The 22,261-nt window shown below is 40.5% G+C and overlaps 2 protein-coding genes and 1 non-coding gene across 3 annotated transcripts in view; 2 read left to right on the plus strand and 1 right to left on the minus strand.

Annotated features, from left to right (window-relative positions):
- Positions 1–22,261, minus strand: part of LOC140926866 (basement membrane-specific heparan sulfate proteoglycan core protein-like) — an 87,583-nt gene that overhangs the window by 12,225 nt on the left and 53,097 nt on the right. Inside the window, 8 exon segments of the mRNA XM_073376550.1 lie at positions 228–482; positions 12,789–13,064; positions 13,873–14,142; positions 14,627–14,893; positions 15,896–16,165; positions 16,738–17,004; positions 17,815–18,078; positions 21,004–21,270. Coding sequence (XP_073232651.1) covers positions 228–482; positions 12,789–13,064; positions 13,873–14,142; positions 14,627–14,893; positions 15,896–16,165; positions 16,738–17,004; positions 17,815–18,078; positions 21,004–21,270 — 2,136 coding nt within the window.
- On the plus strand, positions 6,166–9,032 carry LOC140953709 (uncharacterized). Its single transcript, XM_073403114.1, has 3 exons — positions 6,166–6,481; positions 6,838–7,840; positions 8,122–9,032. Exons 1-3 carry the CDS (start codon positions 6,197–6,199, stop codon positions 9,030–9,032), a joined length of 2,199 nt encoding a protein of 732 aa, XP_073259215.1. The 5' UTR covers positions 6,166–6,196.
- Trnas-aga (transfer RNA serine (anticodon AGA)) lies at positions 20,416–20,489 on the plus strand. The gene has a single exon. It is a non-coding gene; the product is annotated as a tRNA-Ser (tRNA).

Raw genomic sequence — 22,261 nt, forward strand, 5'->3', positions numbered from 1 at the left:
GTAGTACAATATAGAATTTATAGTACAACATAGAATGTTTCTTTCTAAATAAAAGGGAAAAAATTCAATAAATGGAAGTCATTGAGAGAGAAGAAGAAGGGATGAAAGGCCTTTTTTAAATTTGTGTTTTTACAATTAAAACTTTTATTACCTTAACTCTTGAGGTATAAACCTTTTATATACTGCGATATATATATTTTTAATTAACGGCCCCTAAAGGTTCCTACCATACACGACGACGCTTGCAAAGCCTTCACTGGAGCCCGCTGAATTGTTAGCATAACAGCGGTATGTTCCTGCATGTTTCAGTTTCGCCTCACTGACTTTTAAGGTCCCCTTGTCCCTCACGATGTCGTTTGGGAAACTACCATTGAGTTTTGACCACGTGATTGCAAGTGATGGCTGAACAATGCAAAAGATGTTAAATGAGGATCCTTGAATGACGGAGATCTTGGAGGGAGTCACGTCGATTAGAGGAGGCACTGGTTAAAAAAAGAAAGAAAAAAGGCACGGGTCGGGTTGTTTATCACTTAAATGTAGACATAGGTCGGTTCACTATTTGCGAGTTTTAAGGTAAAAAAAATCCAGAATTCAGCCCCGGTGAGAAGACACAGAGCACGACCCATTCAACCAAAATTTCCGGAAATTTCGGTCCAAAACTCAATGGATCGGTTCGGTCCAACCGGAAAAGTTTCGAAAAAACGGGTCCACCTTTTGAGGTGGACCACTTTTCCCGGTCGAACCGGTTGGAATTTTGGTTGAATGGATCGCGCCCACAATAAAAGGGGTTCGAGGCTTGGTATGACAACTTAAAACAAATCACTATATTTTATCTCCTTGATCCTTCAGATGTCGAGTTTAAGTTTATGTTCACAGCAGGAATCTATTTCACAAATTCCTTCCATTCCCAAAACAGGCCTCGAAAGCTTGAAACTTGTCCCAAAGATTAATCAAGTTTGGGGAAGAAAGGAAACACAAATTTCAGTCTGGAATATTCACCCACATGGCTACCTTTTTAAATTTGTCGTTTCTCCTAAAAGTTCCTAAAGGTGGTGTTCCATTTTTTCATTGTTTCCAAACCTTTGGAAAATGTTAAAGAACCTCGAGTTCAAAAAACAGCATTACTTGGAATCGTTGATAGTAATAATTACTTTGAAAGGATATAATGGGAGAGGTGTACAACAGGGTAGTAGCAGTCTAAGCTCTTTTAGTATATACACACTCAGTGATCTTGGTGATTCAAGCAATCTGATTGGTTCGCTATCTCGGACTATTCAACAATATTCACCTCCTAGCGAGTGGATAATGTGTGAGTTCGGTGTTTTTCCCATCTTTTTAGAGAACGATCTTTTAAAAGTCCACAAAATCCTAGGGCTGACTTCTTTTAAGGCAAGAAAATACTTGGAAGGATTCAATACGGCGTTTTTCAATTTACTGTAGCTGAGTTTTGTGCTCGATGGATTGTTTACAACTCCCGTGTATTCGCGTAGAAGAAGCCGTTTCGTGAACTCAGCGTTTTCTAACAAGAAAATTTTCGCTCAGAAATCGGAGTTTATTTATGAAAAACAAATTTAAAAGGAAATGTTTGCAGAAATTCTACGTTTCAAGTGAACAGGAAAAAGAATGAAACAGGAAGACGACGTCTTACCTCGAGCAACCGAGCCGCCATTTTTGTGAGCACTTCATGCGAAGAACGACACAACAAACCCTTTTGGCTATAAACTTGGCGAGTCAACAGAAAACAACAAAGCTCTACTTTTCTTTTCAGGTAAGGAAACAGTTCAAATTTTTAGCGGTTCCATTTAAGCCATTACGCTGTCGCTTTGTGAAATGATAAACTTGTGAATTGCCATGTTTGAAAATTCTGCAAAGATCTATTTTTAAACTTACGCGTGATTTGATCTGTCAATCAAATCGTACTTTCGAATGGTTTGCTCTCTGATTTTGTTGAGATCACTTCGTGTGTATATACTAAAACAATTATTCTTTTCAATCTCGGTGAATAGTGGCTTTGGAAATATTTACCTCGCCGCTTTCGCGGCTCGGTAAATATTTGGCCACTATTCACCTCGATATAAAAGAATAATTGTTAATTATCTTTTGACGGACATACGATATGCCTCAAGCGGACAGCTTCACTCACGGCCACCTTAACAAATCTTCCCATTAGGAACTACACTACAAAAGCATGATTCATTACCGGCCAGCTCCCAATGAAATTACTTTTTTGCTTGCCGATGGTGTCTGCGTAAGGGAAATTTGACTATATTTAAGAGCCAATGTCGGAAAATATCGAGAATCTCAAATCAGTTCCAAAAATTTTAATTTTGGCTGATACCACCCAAACATCCCTTTAGGGGAACTCTTTCAAGAAATGATATTAAGAAATTCCCAAGCGCTTTACATTTTGAGAATTTTAGAAAAGTTCCAAAATTCGCAAAAAATACATTTTTTAATTCAGAAAATGGGTGCAAATTTCAACAGATTTCAACGAAACAGTATAAGCGCGCAAAAGCTCCTATTGACTTGATATTGCTCATGTATTTAGCAGACATCCACAGCTTTAAGACCGCATAAAAAGGTTTTGTAAAATTACTATTTTAATATAGTTTCTGGCTTTTATTGTGTGCGCTCTGATTATGTGTTGCTTTGGCCCTCAAAATAACGCCCAACTTCAACCGTCAAAAGTCGATCCTGGTATGTCACAAATTGAAAAAAATACTATACCAAACAAAAAACCTGTTATTCTTTTAATTACACCTGAAGTTTTAGCTCTGCGAATTTAAACGCTTGCGAGAAATAAAATTTTAACTTGTGCCCCCCAAGTCGCCTGTCCGCGACAAGAACGGGAATGTAAACAAAGGAAAACATATGCAAATCGAGGAGAAAATCACACGGAAGTTATAGCTAGCACATCAAAGAGCAAAAAATTGATGAAAATTCTGTTATCTAATCAATTATTGGTACCTGGGAAGCTACTAAAGCGTAATTGTTCGTCGAATAATCTAAAACAGGGAAAAAATAAAAAAGAGTGATGGGCCAAATGCAATTGCTCACAAATTTTGATCGGGTGAATTCCCGGTACTGAAGTATCAGGTCTATCAATCATTTCTGTCAACTTCAAAACCCCATAGGGAAACTATGTCAGAAAAAAAAAGTTACTTTAATAGGTAAAAATGAACTATGAAACCCAAGTCAAAACTATTGTAAATCCGGACCTCTCAACAAAATGGAATTACAGCGGCTATCAAGACCACAAACAAACACTAAGCGGACCGTAATAATTGTTTCCCAAATAAAAGAGATTGTTCGTGCTCAAAGCCAAAAGGCATTAAGATGCAAGTATTTCAAAGCAAACATTTACAATAATGGTGAACACACCTTCCTGCAGGGTCCTAAACAGACATCCACCTCTAAGCTTTGAGATTACGAAACACGAATATTGGGTTGCGACGTTCGTCCAGGATTTGTAGAAACTACTGTAATACCCTCCACCCAGTCACAGTGTTAGCAAGTGTTCATATCTTTCTCGTGATGTAAAGCTCTTAAGGTTACCTGAATACAATGACTTAAAAGTAGCGACTAACTGAAAATTGTAATCTGTGGTATACGCTCGTAAAAAGATTTCGGCGCCAAATGTTGGTTCTCCTAACTTGGTGTCAAGTTACGTGTATGGTGATTTGAATAAATTACTCTGCAGCCGCTCACGCAATCTTTCCCGTGTACACGTAATCACCTAATTCTGTACAGTATGTCGAAATCTAAAAAAAACTGCATTGCATAATCGACACATGGTATAACCTACAGCGTTTATAACGAACGTGTGTGGAAGAAAAAAATGTTGTGTACTTTTTCGACTCTTGTTGATGGAAATCTTAAATGCGGTGTTAGCCAGGAATATCCTGGTCAATACGAATGTATACCTCTTGGTAAATGCGAACGAGACATCACGAGACATCTGGAAATGTATGGTCTCAGTGAAGATCCATCGTTGGAAAGTGAAAGGAAACTACTACTAGCTCGTGCAGGTCAGTAAATGACGCGTGGTTGAATTTTTACTTTGTTTTGACGTTCTGTAAGCACCTAATATAATTCTAATTCCGAAGGTTTTTTCTAATCAGGAATTTTTTCGCCGGATGTGTCTCATGACCTTATAACTATATGTCCCCGTCATCGGGCGGAATATGGTATAAGATGGAGAACAGGGAAAACTATGTGTTCGGTTCCAAGCCCAATGATCGCACATAAGTCAGCAAAAGTGAAAGGAACACGCAGAATAAGCAGTCAACTATCTTCACTTATTTTGAAGGAAACAGGCCAGCTAATTGTTGTTGGATCGCGTAAGTGATTTTTACGTTATGTCTTGTAATTTTACTGAAATTCTTATGAGCGATTGAACGCTTTGACTCTGTTAGTAACAAACAGCGGTTGGGTAAGGAAGTGATGGAATCCAGGGGTGGTTTATTCACCAGCTGGAAGTTCGGATTTGTTTTTGATCCTCGGCCGCATGACCTTCAACTTCCTGCGCTTGAGCTTTTCCACATTGCATTTGAGTTCTTTATGGAAAACTGATACCAAGTTCAGGAGCCCATAAGAAGACTTCCATCTCCATTATGCCACCCCTCAGGGGGGTAAGTTCCCCATCTCTATTAAGCCACCCCTAGGGGCCTTAATCGAGGATTTTCTAACATACTATTATTTCACATTAGCTATTTGCTCGACTTGCTTTGGACATCTGACGAGGGAAGAGGAAAAACATCTAATGGGCGCTGGAGCAATAGAGAAGGGATCAGAAGGACCTAAGGAAGCTAAAGCTGAAGAGGAGAAATTAGAAGGATCTATGGAAAGTGGGGATGAAGTAAAGAATTTAGAAGAACTCTTGGAGACTGGTGATACAAGGCTGGTATGTTGATAAGCCCATAAAATAGGTTATTTACTCAAAATATTTCTCCGTTATTGATTGGCCCAACCCCCCCCCCCCCCCGCAACCTCCCCGCTTATTTTTTGTAAACAGCAAACATTGACGACGATTGTGATATCTGGAAAAAGATGTCAATATCACAGGAAAGACGCCAGAAAAAGAAAGGTCAATTGAGAATTACTGGGGTCGAGTCGAGGTTGCCACTAAGCGTAAGCCAGTTCCTGTAACGCATGAATCACCAAAAGAAATGATTTTAGGCAGACCGAGAAAGGTGAATTCGGCCGAGGCTGAAAGGCTGAACTTCAGCCCAATCAAACTTAAAGAACCAAAAAGCTGTGAATAAAGTGCTATCAAACGAGCAAATTGTTCACCTGCGTCTTCGATGCGTTTTTTTTTTTCAAACTGTATTATCCTCTTATCCTTACAAAATCGAAAAATGCGGCAAACCGGTTTAAACTGTAATGGGAATTAAAAGGATTCTCTAATTTGTTATTTATTTTAAATGTGTAGGAAACTGAGGAGTCGACATCTGCAGACAGTGATGTCTCTAGTGCTGTCCTTGGTGCATTAAGCAAGTTAGAAATTGCCGATGAGACCTTTTTAAGCCCTGAAACCAGGAGCACAACGTCTACTCAAAGCGATGAAATTGTTCCCTCTCAAGCAACAGCCGCAGAAATGCAGCGTAGCCTTCTGAATGAGTTCTTGGTGGCTTGGAATATACCGCCGCTTCAAAGAAAATGGTTGGACTTTAGCAGTTGCAGTGAATCCACTAAACAAAGGTATACAAGAAGATCAAGCGACATCGTAGCTGCAGTTCTAAAAACCATTTCTCCCGAAGATGCTGGCCTTATTTGGAGAGCCATGACATCAACAGCTTCCATGAACAAGTTGCTTGGTATTGAAGATATCTCACAAGCAGATCAGCGTTACCTAGAAGCCCTAACAGAAGCGTATAATAACGCCGATAGCTGGGATACCCGCCGACAAATCCTTTCTGTAATGACTGGTGTTGCTGGTTTTAAAATTTTAGGCACCTTCATTCCAGGGCTAACAAGGTACCGGTACTCTATGGCAAATCTGCACCGCCTTCAGTTTGGTCGTGGCGCACCTGTACCTCCTCGGGTGTCAACAAGAATAAAATTAGATCTAAAACAGTTAGATCATTTTCTGTGCTTTATCACAAGCCCACATTTAGTACAAGATCTTCCGTTCGGACAGAAACAGTTGACTCTTTCGACGGGTGAAGTCCTTAAAGTCCCCAACGTGATAAGAACCATGATACCTCAACGAATCGTGCGTCAATATACTCAGTACTGTGAAGAGACTGGCTTTAAGCCTTTTAGTCAAAGCACGATGTTGCGCATTTTGTCTCAATGCAGTGCGTCAGTAAGAAAGTCTCTTCAGGGACTTGATTACTATGCCGCGGATGGTACACGAGCATTTGATGACCTGATATCACTGGTGCGTAAAATAAATGAAGTGGAAAGTGACATGGATTGGGAAAGACGAATGATCGAGTCACTCAAAGCTACTAAGCTTTATCTAAAAGGAGACTACAAGGTATGTTTTAAGCAAACAGAAAAATTTGATGGTTAATTTATTAATAAATTTGGAGTATTGATAAGTATAGGTACATTTCACCTCAGTTCCCGCCTAATCGTTAGTTACCCATAAGATACTAGGAGACATCACTGTTTACAAACATTGTAATTTGTAACGAGTGAAACAAAATAGTCTAGTATCGCTATATCCTCACCCCATGTGGGAAAACGTTTGTGTGAAAAGCGTATAACTTGGGTAGCAAGCACATACAGGCCCAAAAAATATGAACCGCTGTTGAGGAGTGTAGGTGATCGCCCGAAATAAGTTGATTGAATGAGGCTTATTGCTTTTGCAATGAATTGATTTGTTTGCAGGTGCATTTGGAGAAGGAAGCTAGCATACCAGATCACTGTGTAGCGTTTTCATTGAGCGATGCTAACGATCCAGACTACCAGGTGCAGTGCCAACACAATCACGAAGATATCTGTGAGCAGTGTGAAGCGCTAAACGAAACTTTAAGGGAAATTGACTGTCGCATTAACTGTTGCCATTTTTCATCTGATGACGAGCGGGAAGAGGCAATCTACATTATGCAGTCATCGAAGCTTGCCATCCGTTTATGGCAGTGCCACATATTACGATCATTTAATCAAGACCAAGCCCGACTGGACTTTCTTGACCTTCTTGACAGTGAGACAGTACTCATTGTCAACGACTGGGCAATGAAGTTTCTACCACAGAGGTACCGAGAATCGCAGTCTGATTGGTTCGGAAAGCGTGGCATATCTTGGCACATTTCCGTGGTCTATAGAAGATCTGACAGTCAGTTACAGTGGCAAGGATATGTTCACGTCATCCAGTCATGCAGTCAGGACAGTACCTCTGTGATATCAATCATGCAGGATGTGCTTCGCTCTGTCAAATCCGAGTATCCAAACGTAACGAAGGCCTATTTTCGGCAGGACAACGCTGGATGCTATCATTCGTCCGCAACGATCCTTGCGTGCCCTGTAGTTTCGAGTTCTACAGGAGTCCAGATTAGACGCATTGATTTCAGTGATCCACAAGGCGGTAAGGGAGCTGCAGATCGCCTTGCGGCCACAGGTAAGGCTCACGTGCGCATTTTCATCAATGAAGGCCATGATGTCACGAATGCCACTCAATTAAAAGACGCTCTTGTCTCACATGGAGGAATTGATGGCGTCCGCGTAGCGTGTCTGGATGCAATCACAACGGCATCACCAATCAGCGAACCAGCGAAGATCCACAATGTCAGTAAACTCAACAACTTTGAGTTTACAGAAGGTGGTATCAAAGCATGGAGGGCATATGACATTGGCAGAGGAAAAGAAATCAAAGCCGATACCTCGACAACAGGTAACGCACAGTCTTGAAGTTTTTGTTTTTGTTGTTTGTATTTGGGACCCTCGACTATTTTAAAATTTTCATTAAAAAAAACTTAAGGATAGCTAAGAAACCCCTACGTAACCGGGGAGATCAACTCAAAAGCAATAAGAGCAATGGAAAAAATAATACCGATATAGCAATACATACAAAGCTCCTAAAACTGAAACACAATAAAATAATATCTATCTCTACACTGAATTTATTCGTTTACCCAGTGTCGTTTTGACACTTATAAATTTCCCTATTTACAGAATCCGAAAACAGGTGGCTAGAATCTACATTTTCTCCAGGAAAATTCAAGTCTTTCGGTCATAAAGAGAAAAAGCATGTTGGCGACGACGAGTCTCCCAAAACAAGAGAGAGTTCCAGTGACGTACAGGAGAGTCAGACCAACCATGGTTTATACACTTGCCCCGAGAGTGGATGTACAAGGGTTTTCCAAAGACATTCGGCATTAACGAAACATCTGTCCTCTGAGAAATGCATACGGTCCTTGGAAAAACACACTCTTATGGATCTTGCTAAGCTTCGCTATCAGCAGGTTTTAGAAGAGGGTGTCGGTGTCGTGCCAACCTTAAGAACCACCAGCGTTGCAAACAAACAATCCAGAGAACGTTTAACAGAGGGATGGGCGTTGCGACCAGCTAAGAAGGCGTACCGTTTTAGTGAAAAGCAGAAAGCCTACCTCACTGCTAAATTCAACATTGGTCAGTCCACTGGACGGAAAGTCGACGCAAGTCTTGTAGCACGTGATATGAGACGTGCCCATAGTTCGAATGGTGAGCGGCTTTTTAAATCAACCGAATTTCTGACCTCCCAGCAGATATCTTCATATTTCTCTCGCCTTTCCGCGACAACGCGCCAACAGACCCTCACCCATGAAGCCGACCTTACCGCCATTGAAGATGAAATAAACTTTTCTACGGCCAGAGACCAAGTGATGGCTACTGTCACACTCCAACATCCCATTGTTTTTGACCAGTACAACATCTGTGCCATGGCAGAAGAAGACACATTAAAGAGCTTGAAGGTTTCGTTGCTTCAGGTGATTTGTCAAGGCCTCAATCTTGACATTCCCGATCAACCAATTCGCCGTAAAGCTCCATACCTGAAGTTGCTTAAAGAAGCCATCAGTAATTGTGGATGCCAAAGCCAAGGCTGAAATTGAGTACTGAATAGGTGACGCTAGTCCGGGGGGGGGGGGGTACTCCTGAAAATTCTTGGTTGGGGTGTGCCGCCCGTTTCTCCTAATTCTGACCCTACTCCAGGCCAAAAAATGTCATTTTCCACACCCGTTTTCAGACCCGACCACTAAAATCCATACCCGATTTCAGACCCGGCCTTTAGGTAAAAATTATGTTATCATCACTTAGATTAAAGCGTAAACAAAAAAAATTAAATCCATCTCGAATTCGCATAATTATCTTTCTTTCTTTCTCATTTGGAATTGAACGATAAAAACTTTCATACACCATGTCCCGTAGTTCCTTCGAAAACCATACTTGATTCCAGACCAAAATGGGCAAAGTGTATACCCGTTTTCAGACCAAAAAGGCCCAAAAACCCTACCCGTTGGGGCGGCACATACCTATATGGCTTGTATAAGAGAGAACCCTCCCTCCCGGGACTAAGTCCTGTCCCCGTTTTTTACTTGGCACCAATCTGTCGGTCGTTTTTTAAGTGATATTTTACGAAAGTAAAGAAAAATAAGTGGAGATCTTAGGCTCGGTTTGGGCCGCTGCTATTGTTAAACTTTTCGGAATTTTGGCGGGTCGCTGTGGTAGTCAAAAAGTAGAGAGGTAAGGGAGAGAGATTAGGATAGGAAAGGTACCGTGGGGTTTGACCGTGGGTTCCGATTTTCTTTCTTTCTAATAGAAATACTCTAGATAACACGTCAAAAATTTTCTAAGTGTCTTAAAAATGGCAGCGACCGTTTACGAAAGAGACAACTGCTTCCGCCGCTCCGTCCTCTCTGGGAAGAGACTTTTGGGGGAGGGGCGCGGGCTCATTTCCTAAGCAACTGCTGGTAATCGAGCCTACGAAAATCTCAAATACTTTAGTTGTAAGAGACGGACCATTACAAAAGTTATGGGGGGTGGAGTATTTTAGAGCCGCATGTCGAAGAATACTTTTTCGTTGACATTTCCCTTGCTTGAACTTTGTTAGGCCAATGCGGGAGTATTTTTAAGGCTACTCGGCGTGCATGAAGTATTTTTTCAGAATTTTTCCTTGCACGAATATATATAGAATTTATATCACCTCAAAAAACTGGAAAAAACGACTCTTGCCGATATTTTATCTATATTAAAAGACTTCGTCAGGGCAATTAAATATATTTTTGTAATTCTTTCCCACTCCAGAACTTTTTTAATGATCCGTCCCTTTCCCTATAAAAATGGAGCAGTGCGTGGCAGAGATTTACCACACACCCGAAGAGGTACTCTACATGGGCCCTCTTCAACTGGTGTCAAACACTTTTTAGGATTAATACCCTTAAGGGTCATTGAAAGATATCGCCAAAGCTCTCATGACTCTTGCGTGGTTTCTTCTTCTTTCTTTCCTTTCCCTAACTCTAGGGATGTCGGAAGAAGAATGACCCTGGAAAAGGGCTTGACGGCTCCGGCATGGGTACGATTGGCACCCCTATTCAGGGAAGAACCTCCACATACACCTCCACCTCCGACCGACCCACCTTCACGAGAGGGAGGGCGACGGGAAACGAAACATTTTATGGGGATGGCCTAATAAAGTAGAAGTTAGTTACGATTTGGATCTGTCATACAGCGGGAAATTCTGAATACAAGATGATGTTTTTGTTAATGAAAATTTAAACGGAGATGGCTTGTGTGCTCTAGGAGATTCTGTTAGTTTTGATTGCACAGTCCTTCTTTATTCATTGACAATTGTGCGATGTTTTGCAGGTGACTACCTTAAGAGAAATAACTAAATAATATGTTTTGTATTTCATTCACAAACCGTGTACAGCAAGCAAAACACGTGACTTGAAAAATGTGACAGGTAACACAACACCAAAAAAACGAGATGAATTGACTTCTTTGTTTTCTGTGTTTATGGGAGGATTATTAACTCCCTATCTATAGTTCTAGTAAACAAATAAGTTAGTCTTTTTTTATGAAATGTATAAACAAGACGGAGGGTTTTACTCTTCTCCTGTGGAACTTGGAACATGTAACACGACATAAGATCAGTAAGTAAACATTCCTGATATTTACATAATTAAAACTTTGCGATGCGGGAAATCTAATTCTCAAGTTAGCATTATACTTTTTAAAGATTATTGTAATATATGTTTTATTTCGTTGAACCTTGTTTCGGTTTTTTGGACTTAACATTGAGTACGATAGCCAAGGGACGGACCATTTAAAATGGAACTGTCGATGGCCGGCCCGCCTCTGTCATTTTATTTCTTATCTCTTTTAATTTTAAGGGTCACTTGTAAAAATAAACTTACAATGGTTCATTGCTATCATACCTCAAAATATCAGTCTACTTTTACTGACATTGTTTGCTTGCTCTATGGTGCATTTTGAAAGCTTCCTTAGAAGCTTTTTTATCTCCGGAACCATACACACGAGTTCCGATGCATCCGAGGCGATTTCATGACCCTAGCCCTCCAGCTCTTTTTGTAGCTTTTTTATTATTATTGGACGGATAATTTCGTTTTATTAGTCTCTCAGATAGAAATACCTGTTAAGGTAACAGAATTCCATCAATTTTTTGCGCTTTGAGGGGTAAGTTATAACTTCCATATGATTTTCTCACCGATTTGCATGTTTTCCTTTGTTTACATTCCCGTTCTTGTCGCGGACAGGCGACTTGAGGGGCACAAGTTGAAATTTTATTACTCGCACGCGTTTAAATTCGCAGAGCTAAAACTTCAGGTGTAATTAAAAAAATAACAGGTTTTTCGTTTGGTATAGTAGTTTTTTCAATTTGTGACATACCAGGATCGACTTTTGACGGTTGAAGTTGGGCGTTATTTTGACTGCCAAAACAACACACAATCAGAGCGCACACAATAAAAGCCAGAAACTATACTAAAATAGTTATTTTGCAAAACCTTTTTACGGGGTCTTGAAGCTGTGGATGTCTGCTAAATACATGAGAAATATCAAGTCAATAGGAGCTTTGGCGCGCTTGTACTGTTTCGTTGAAATCTGTTGAAATTTGCACCCGTTTCCCGAATTAAAAAATGTATTTTTTGCGAATTTTGGAACTTTTCTAAAATTCTCAAAATGTAAAGCGCTTGGGGATTTCTTAATATCGTTTCTTGAAATAGTTCCCCTAAAGGGATGTTTGGGTGGTATCAGCCAAAATTAGAATTTTTGGAACTGATTTGAGATTCTCGATATTTTCCGACATTGGCTCTTAAGAGTTTGTAGTACAGAAATGGGTAAGACATGTGCCTTTTCTTATTTAAAAAGGGCTTTTTTGAAATATCGTATAGTCTGAACTGTTACCAAGTAAAAGTGAGGGAAAGTCCCCTAGTTATTAATCAAAGCGCTTCTTCACATTAAAGCATATGAAGAAGGAACCATTTTTATGGAAGGCTCAGAAACAAGATGCCTTATTGGTCAAAGTGGTACATAAAGAAATGGCCTTTACACCTCCAGTTGGCGGCATCGTTGTACTTCGCCAGGATAAAATGTGTAACTCAATTATATGCCTCTACGAAATGTTACACGATCAATGGTAATTGACGTTAAAATTTGTTTTACGTTGAAATTTGTGGGAGATGTATCTTATTGTTGAGCTACAAGAAATAAAACCTTTGAAACCTTTGAATGTCTCTAACTTGGATTCTAAATGTGATTTTTGTCAGTAATAAATTTTGATTAGCCTGGATTCGAGAAACTTTATCCTCTCTTTTCTTCGTTCAATTTTTCCTTAATCGTACCTATCACTTCCAACTTGACACTAAAACTGTCCTGCCCTTCACTATTAACTGCTTTACAGGAGTACGTCCCAGCATCTTCTGCAGCGACGGACGGGATCATCAGTATTCCATCTCTATCAAGGGCGTCATTGGGTAAATTAGAACCCAGTCTTTCCCAGACAATGGTCGGAACTGGTAAGCCCGACGCATTGCACCGAAACTCCACGTCTTCTCCTTCGATGACAGTTTGTGAAACAGAATTTAAGACGATCTCTGGTGGTTCTAGTGGAACAGTTACTAGAAGGAATCAGAATAACCTTAGGTCATATTTCGTCAATGGAGAAAAACAAAACATGAATTTAGTTTAACTTTTGTATCACTCATTAGTTTTGTTCTAAGCTGAATAAGTGTGAAAAAGTATCCACACATACGCCACACGCTTAAAATATCATGTCATATAATCCTCTTTGAGAACAAGTTTGGCCTAAAATGAAAACCTCCTTTAATTAAAGCAAGGACAATAGCAAAAGTTCCTCTAAATTAATGTAAAATAACAGACATCCTGACACAGCCTAGCATGAAAAACCTGCCGACATCTCGGGACACCATCAATGGTTTTCCTGGAAATGACGTCTGATGAACAAGGGGAGAAATTTTATACTAATGACGTTTTACTGCCATGACCTGGGTAGTGATTTTGGTTGGCACTTTCCAGATCTGGAGAGTGAGTGACATATCATTAGCAAGGAATTTCTGCGCTCGTTCCTTAGAAGTATTTTCCGTTGATGGCGTCTGGAAATCTCGGCTGTTTTGTCAGGCTAGACACAGACACTCCTCGACAGTAAGGAATCTTTAATATCAACATTGGATGATTAGACTGACAAATATGAGGAAACAGTGGTTGCAATTTCGCAAGAAAACCTAAGAAAAACAAATAAAACCTTGTTATTCTATGATAACCAGTTTCAGGTTCATGATATGGTGGAAAGCAAAAGGGGAAATGATTTATTTACGATCGTTTACTTTTCGGATGTCTGAGAAGGACATTTAGCGAGTCCTTAACTTCTCAGTACCTTGCTGCCATTACACTGCATAAGGAATATACCTGTTAACTGCACACTTTCCTGAGTCAATCCTACAATATTCTCTGCCTGGCAGGTAAAGTTCCCCTGGTCTTCCGGTCTGACATTTTCAATAATCAACTTCAATACCCCACGATTGGTTTCCCTTATTTGCAGATTAGACCGAGGATGCCCTTCAATAATCCATTGGACTACTGGAGGAGGGCTCCCTGCAGCTGCGCATTCCAACGTGACCGAGCTTCCACCTGTCACGGAGACTGGACTGGAAGGGTTTACTATCAACTGGGGTTCACCTGTGTAATAATTAGGCAAGCCATACCGTAATTGTGCAGTCACTACCTTCAAGATGCCATAAAATAAGCTTTATCACTGGCACATGAATACAGGTTTCAAAAAGGAAGAAACGAGGTACTTTCTTGATGAAAAGTCTCGCCATTTCAGCACTGGTCAAGGTATTCGTTGTTTGCCCCCTTAAAACTCTTAATCATAAGTATTGTTTCAATTTCTCCTTGGGTAATGTAGTCATTGCTTACTCGTGCTGTTGTAAGTGAAGTAAAGATAAGGATCTGCCTGAAAAGGACAGCTGGCCTTTACTTTCCTCGAGAAGTTTGTCTTCAGGAATTCATTGTAATAAAAGACGGACAAGAAAAAGTGATTTAAACGAACACACAAGAAGAGTTTTGGATGTTTTGGGTAGTGGTTCTTGAAAAGGGTTGTCAGAAACAAGATAGGTATTGTAGAGTAGTTGCCCTCTGCTTGTGTTAGATCAACATTTACCTTGAACAATAAGCAAAGCCGCTGCTTCAGTTGACCCTACGATATTTGTCGCCTTACAAATATATCTGCCTCCACTGTCACCGGACGCGCGAGAGATCACTAAGACGCCGTTGTCACTGCTGTTCAGCGGTTTATTTTGCTCCCTTTCCCAGACCACCGATGGAGGTGGGTTGCCCGCCTTCACCACGCATCTGAAAGTTACACTCTCTCCGCCTATGACTGTCAGTTTTCTTGCTGGCATGATTTCTATTTTTGGCATCACCTTTACTAACATACGAAAGTAAAAAGAGTGATTTTAGAGTTAACTGTTAGGACAGCTAAGATTAGTTTATGGTGGGTGATTTTTCAGCCCTGAGGTTGGTAACCATATGCATGATATCAGAACTTATTGACCCTTGTACACTTCATGGCTTATCACCCGATCGGAGCTATAAATGAGCCTGTAAAGATTCAGGGGAGGGTAGAGGCGGTAAGGCTGCTGGGCGGATAATTAAGAAAAGCATAGCTGCAAATATTAGGTCTTTTTTAGGTATTTCATTCAGAACGGTGGAAAAAGGACATACCGGTATTACCCACCTGATCATCATTCTAGTCAGAAAAACCAGAAACGTTCTCAGGCAAATGACATGCTGAGATAAGGTAACTTCGTCATTAAAACAGGCACATTGAGCTATGACAAAGTTTGTTACATAACTTTTTCGTTTTTTTTACTCGATGGCTGAGAAACTTTGCAAACAACAACAACAGATATCATTTAACAATTATAAAAAAATATTATATCTTATAAATAAGAAATATTTAGATTTCATTGCTGTTAAATATTTTTTTCAAAATAAGCGCTTAAAAGAAAATCGCGTCCAGTAAAACATTTTGCTGATATTTTTTATGGAAATGTCTGGTATCCACCTTTGTTGATGTAGTAAATATGCCAGGGAAATTTCGGAGAAATCGTTGGAACAGAAGTCCGTCAATAAAAGTGGTTGGAAATTCAGCTTTGAAATTGTTTTGGAGTATCGAAAATAAATTGCTCTGAGGTAGAACGAGCTATCATCAACAAACGCCGATATCAGGAATTTCAGTCAAAAATATCAGCACTAAGATATCATAGCGCCTGCATTAATGACCAAGCCACCTTAATTTTCTAGTCCTTTAGTGCGCAATGCCACTTACTGTCCCATGCTATTTTGTTATATTCAGGTCTAAGTTGGCAAGACAACTAACAAACTTCAACAATAACCTGTATTACAAGTGGTCTCACCACGAACTTACCTATCAACTCAACGGTTTCCTGGGTCTTCCCTACGATGTTTTGAGCGTGACAGGTGTAGTTGCCCTCATCTTCTGGACCCACGGTCTCAATTACCAGTTTTGAGACACCACGGCCACGTTCCCCAAGCTGAAGGCTGGAGTGAGATTTAAGCTGAGTTTCCCATTGAACATCTGGGGTGAGTTTTCCCTCTGCTACACATTCTAGAGAAACAGAGCCGCCAGCTTTAACTGATACGGGACTGGAAGGGCTCACTATTATCTTTGGCTCACCTGTGTATTAAAGAAACGCGCTTTATTGTATTGGCGCAGAAACTTGCGCTATGGCCCATGAAAGATTAAGCCAGAAGTTGCGTTAAGCACTGCTTTTGTACATTGTGTTTTTATCTATGTACAAGAGACACTTGCCTTTGAAAGCTTAGCTACAAAAATTCATCATCACCGAAATTGAAAGTTGCCACCAAGCGCGCCTTTAATTAGATTAAATGATTAATAGAATTGATAAGATTGTTTGCACTGCCCCGTTTTCCCGTAAGATCGTCTTGGTAAAACCGGCTTACCATGACGGGCGGTCATTGGGGGTAAACGTTACGGAAGAAGGCGCGAGACCCTTTAGTGAATCTTGCCCAGCTGGTCGCTAGTTACGGTAAACGCTCGATCTTACAGACAAACAGGGTATTGTATGGTCTATAAATGAATATACAAACAAATGCATAACTTTATTAATTTTTCATTTGAGAGGTCTAAACTCTAATGACAAAATGATGTGCTTTCGGAAAACATTGACGTTATGTCTTAAAAATCTCTCAACGTACATTCTTTATCGTGTTGCCTGATAATTGTACCTTGAACAATAAGAAAGGCGACTGCCTCAGTGGACCCCAGAATATTCGTCGCTTTACAGATGTACTTTCCTTGACTGTCACTAGTGGCAACAGCTATCACTAACACGCCATCACTACTGCTGTTCAGCGGTTTATTTCCTTCTCGTTCCCAGACCACCGTCGGGGTTGGATTACCCGCAATTACCGCGCACGTTAGATTCACAGTATCTCCGCCGCTCACTGTCAGGTTTGGTGCTGGCCTGATTTCTATTCTTGGCATATCCTTTACTGAAGATTCAAGATTTTGTGGTTATTGTTATTATTATTATTATTATTATTATTATTATTATTATTATTATTACTCGTAACACTTTTAATCACTTAACTAGTGGCAATTGCAGATTTTAGACAGGGTTTGAGGTTAGAGTATCTTTGGTTTGAGAGTGATGGGAAATGCCACACGGAGAAATTCGATGATATCTGAATTTCCAATCTTAGGTAAACAAACTGATGAGTATTCAATCATCAAAGGACTTCGTGTTTTGGTATCAATGGCATGGTATCAATGGCATGGTATCAATGGCATATGCAATGGCATGTAAAGCGAACAACACAACGTCATTTTCTTTCTTCGGAATCTCCAAACTCAAAGTGACAAGCAGTTGATATTTGGGTAAAAGTGGAACCAAAATAATTACCATGGCGTGTGAAGTTGTATATTGTTTCTTCGTCCTGGCAAATCACAACAACAAAAAGGACAACTAAGTTAAGTGCAAACGACGTAAACCGACGTAAATTGCTTGCGTTTGCTAAGGATTTAGTGAAATCGTTTTATTGCCTGAAAGGAAGCTGATTTATCATGATGTATCTCGTAAGCAGTGGCAATTTAAGGCTCTGAGTGAAGAAATATTAAAACCGAAAACAATCGTCTTTCAGTCCCGGACACGCCTTAGCCATGAGAAGGCGATTCTTAACTTAATTCGGTTGCGGCGGTCACAGTCTTTTCATGCACTGTTAACCGGCTAGTGATCAGAAGCCGAAAGTTCTAAGCATTTTCAAGAGCTCTTTTGATAACCTGGGCAAAATCAACTTACGCACCTGTTACATGAATTGTTTCCTTGGTTATTCCTACGATGTTCTGGGCCTGACAAGTGTAATTACCCTGGTTCGATGAAGTGATATTTTTTACAATTAGTTTCAGCACCCCGAGGCCGCTTTCCATCAGTTGTAGATTGGAATGTCCCTGAGGTATCCACTGAACCACCGGAGGGGGATCCCCCACGGTTGCGCATTCTAGTGTGACCGAAGAACCAGCTGTCACGGAGATCGAATTAGAAGGGCTGACCATTATCTTGGGTTCAGCTGTGAAAGGAAAGCACAAGGGGACAGATACAGTGTGAAATTATAAACCAGTTCAGGAATCAAACGTTTTTTCCACACATCACACAGAACCTAGCTGAAAAAATAAGAGGGGACGTGGTGCAACACAGCTAGAATAGATTATCATGAATATCGCCAAACTTTGCTCCTCTCTCCTCTTGGCCACGTGGCACAAACGGACAGCCTAAACCATAGACAAAAAGCAGTATATGTATCCCAATTTTATATTTGGCATCTTACCTTCTCTTTGGTTTCTATGAATTCTATTTCTTTTTCACCATTCTTCATGGCCAAAAATTCAAGATACAGGTCCTAATGGAGCTTAAATGTCAAGAAAGGAGCTTATTTTTTTTAATTGAAGTGATGGTACCTTATTAAATTCATTAGCGAGAACGGATGTAGCACCTTTATCACTTCAGCCGTAGCTCTTTCATTCGCCACTTGTTAAGTGGAGAATGGATATAAATAACACAATCTTTATGATACCTTGAACAGTAAGAAAGGCAATGGCGTCAGATGTCCCTAGATTATTCGTAGCTCTACAAATGTATTTTCCCTGACTGTCGCTAGTGGCAGCAGAGATCACTAAGGCGCCGTCTTTACTGCTGTTCAGTGGTTTATTCCCTTCTCGTTCCCAGACCAATGACGGTGATGGATTACCAGCTCTCACCAAGCATCTTAAAATAACTGATTCTCCTGTGGCAATTGTGAGGTTCGTGGTTGGTGTAATTTCTATTTCTGGTGGAACCTTTACTAAGGAGCAAAGAAAAAGCAAAGGTCAACCATTGCTTATGGAAAATTACAAGGAGAGTTTTTGAATCACTGCATCACGCATTACTTGATCTCTAGGAGTTGCGTTACATGAAATAGTCTACACAAGCGTCATGAGATCTGCCGAAACAACTTTGGATACATATACAACGCAAATATCAGTTGCACTGATACATGTGGTTCAACCTATCCTTGCTTTCTGTTTCATTCCCACACACTTCGAAAAGGAAAGCAAACCAGTTTAATTTTATACCACAGGTGGGATAGTGGGAAGTTAACCGTGCATTGACATACACTTTACTTCCTGAGGAAAAGAGAGAATGAAAATCAAAGCGCACTGCATTATAAAGACGTAAAACACACCCGTTTAGCCGTATTAGAATACAGACGTCAAAAATAATGATTATAAAACGACCGCACACATACCCCCCAAAACAACAACAATAACAAATTAAGTTATTTTTACTTAATTTGTCAACAGAGTGGAAGAATTGGAAACCTACTCATACTGACACCCGACATACTCACCTATCAACTGAATCGTTTCCAGAGTTTTCCCTACAATGTTTTGAGCATGACAAGTGTAATTTCCGTGATGTTCCGCTGTCACATTTGTAATAAAAAGTTTCAACATTCCGGGACCGTTCACCATCAGTTGAAAATTGGATTGGGAATTTCCCAGAGTTTTCCATTGAACCACCGGAGGGGGATTCCCCACGACTGCGCATTCTAGAGTGACCGACTCCCCAGTTGTCACGGAAATGGAGTTGGGCGGGCTCAGCATTATCTTGGGTTCAGCTGCGTGATGAAATAAAAGTAGATTAAAACAAATTCAAAAGGTTTATCAGGGCTAAATGATTGCACACATCTTCCTTAATGTTAATGCAGGATCTGATTTTCTGCGGCTAGACAAACATTAGGTAACTCAACAAGATTATTTTTCGCCACAAACAGGTTATGCAAAATGGCGGGGAAGTCGGAAAACAAGACATATATAGAAAGTAAGGAAAACATGCTCGCAGGAATTGAACACCACCGGGTTATAATCTGGGTAAACCTTGTGGGTATTTGAATAAAGGGGGAATTTCTTGCTGCCTTTGCTCCCCACCTCCTTTCCCAAGAAGTCTAGGGTTGCTTTTAGGGCCTGATTACATGGAGGTGGAAGACCGCAGGTAGGTGAGGTAACCCGCTTAGGTGGGGTAACCCGCCTGTCCATATAATCTCACTTTAATTTGATCACGTTTACATCGGGCTACCTCACCCATCTAGGTCCCCCACCTCCATGTAAGCAGGCCCTTGATAACCTTATTGAGCGATACCTTTAGGCGACACACTAACATGTCTTTTGAGGAACATTTAAGCAGGAAGGAGGATTTAGTAAGACTTATTTTATAAGCGACGAACGCTTGAAAGATGGTCGCTACCGAACAGGTTGCAGCAAATTCCATAAATGACAGAACCGGCAGGGATGCCGGTATCTTGCAGTGTAGCTTTCAATAAGAGCTTTTCTCACTGTAACATTAAATTCCGACCCTGCTCGCCATTAGAGTTCCAGAAGCTCAGTGGTTAGAGCGTCCGAACTAGAACTCGGAGGGTCGTGAGTTCGATTCTCACCTGGAGCTCGGAAAATTGTTCTGAGCTTTCTGGTGTTTGAATTCTCCTTCTTCTTTAAGTAACAGTCCAGATAAGAACGATAGCAACAATGGCAACGAACATGTTGGAATGCAAGAAAGGTGCTAACTTTTCTATTGTCTGTACTTACTTCTGATTGGCTTAAACAGCAAAAGTTAACAAAACGTCATAATGCGGTACATATATTCATCCTTACTTTCAACCATCTTCTATATAACAAAATCTGGTCTCAGTTTGAATAACAAAGAAATCCTATGTGGGGAACATTTAAAATTGTAAACTTTTCTTGGCTATTGTTTTCAACTCTTGTGATTGGTCAAAATCTTTTAACACAAAAAAACACCTTTCAAAGTGGAGTGTAAGTGCATTTTATTGCGTGAACGACCTTCATGTAGGTTTATGCATTCTCTGTGTAAAAATGAGAACATTGCTGTGTGGGGAAAGCACCGTTGCCGCATAACAAAAGAAATTGCTATCCACCTTACCGGATCATTACTTAATTACCTTGTACAGTAAGCAAGGCCACGGCCTCAGTTGACCCAATGATATTCGACGCCTTGCAGATATACATTCCTTCATTGTCAAAAGTTACAGGGGAGATCACCAATATGCCGTCGCTACTGCTGTTAAGCGGTTGCTTTGTGTCTCTTTCCCAGACTACAGCTGGAGGTGGATGACCCGCTTTGACCACGCATCTCAAAACCACTGCCTCTCCTGTTATAGCTGTGAGGTTGGGTGCAGGCATGATTTCTATCTCTGGTGGAACCTTCGCTGGGAGTCAAAGTGAGAGCAAGGCTTTATAGATGGGTTTAAAATATCCCTAATGTTATGGTAAAGACTTTTTGCATTGCCCAACCGAACATTTGGAGTCCATCGCTAAAGAGAGTACGAGGGGAGTACGCCACAAACTTGCACAGGGGGAACTTCCACTTATAGACCATTATAGGAAGTAGCCCTTCCCCCCTCCCTTCCCCGTGAACAACTGAGTGGTGCAAAAAGCAAGTTGGGTCTGGAAGTGTCCTTTTTGCATCACGAAAAAGCCGAATTAAAAAGTCCAGAGCCAAGTTTTAAATGTGTGCTGCAGGAAATCACAATCAAAACTCATAACACAGTTTGCCCGTTCGCCCCCACATAGCACGGGCAAGTTTTGGCGTGAAAGTCGATGAAGTGGCACAAAATTTCCAACCTCGTTACGGTTTCAACTCAAACATGATCAGTCAATTCTGTTGAAAACATAACAGAAAAGTGGCTTATGGCACCATCCAAAAACTGCTCAGTAGCTTGCAACTCCATTTGAAAGGTCACAATACAGGAGAAGCCTTGAGGTTTCAATCTAGGAAGTGGATCTACCAAGGACAACTGTGAAATTGAGTATTTAAAAACCTTAGACGCTCAAAAAATTTCAACACGGATTTTATGATTATCTTTTTTTAAATGGGGTAAAGCCGTTAAGGCAACAAACCAACTACCAACGGTGAATCTAAAGCCTGCCACCGTAAGCAACGTGTTAAGGTATCTACTTCTGAATGCAAAAGATAGCGTTTCACTTGATTTTTAGAGAGTTTATTTTTTAATTCTCTTTGTACATTTATAGTGTGGTTCTTATTTCCTTGTAAAAAATTCCCACTATTTGCGGCTTTCGCCTTTCTCATAATACAATAGGTTTTCTTACAAAAGAAAGTGCATGGGTATTGCGTCAATTTATCAATGAGGGACGATTGACAGTCTCAATACTTATGCAAATATTTGTGGGAAAGAAAAC

Source organism: Porites lutea, chromosome 1 (genome assembly GCF_958299795.1).
Source record: "Porites lutea chromosome 1, jaPorLute2.1, whole genome shotgun sequence".
NCBI classification, from domain to species: domain Eukaryota; kingdom Metazoa; phylum Cnidaria; class Anthozoa; order Scleractinia; family Poritidae; genus Porites; species Porites lutea.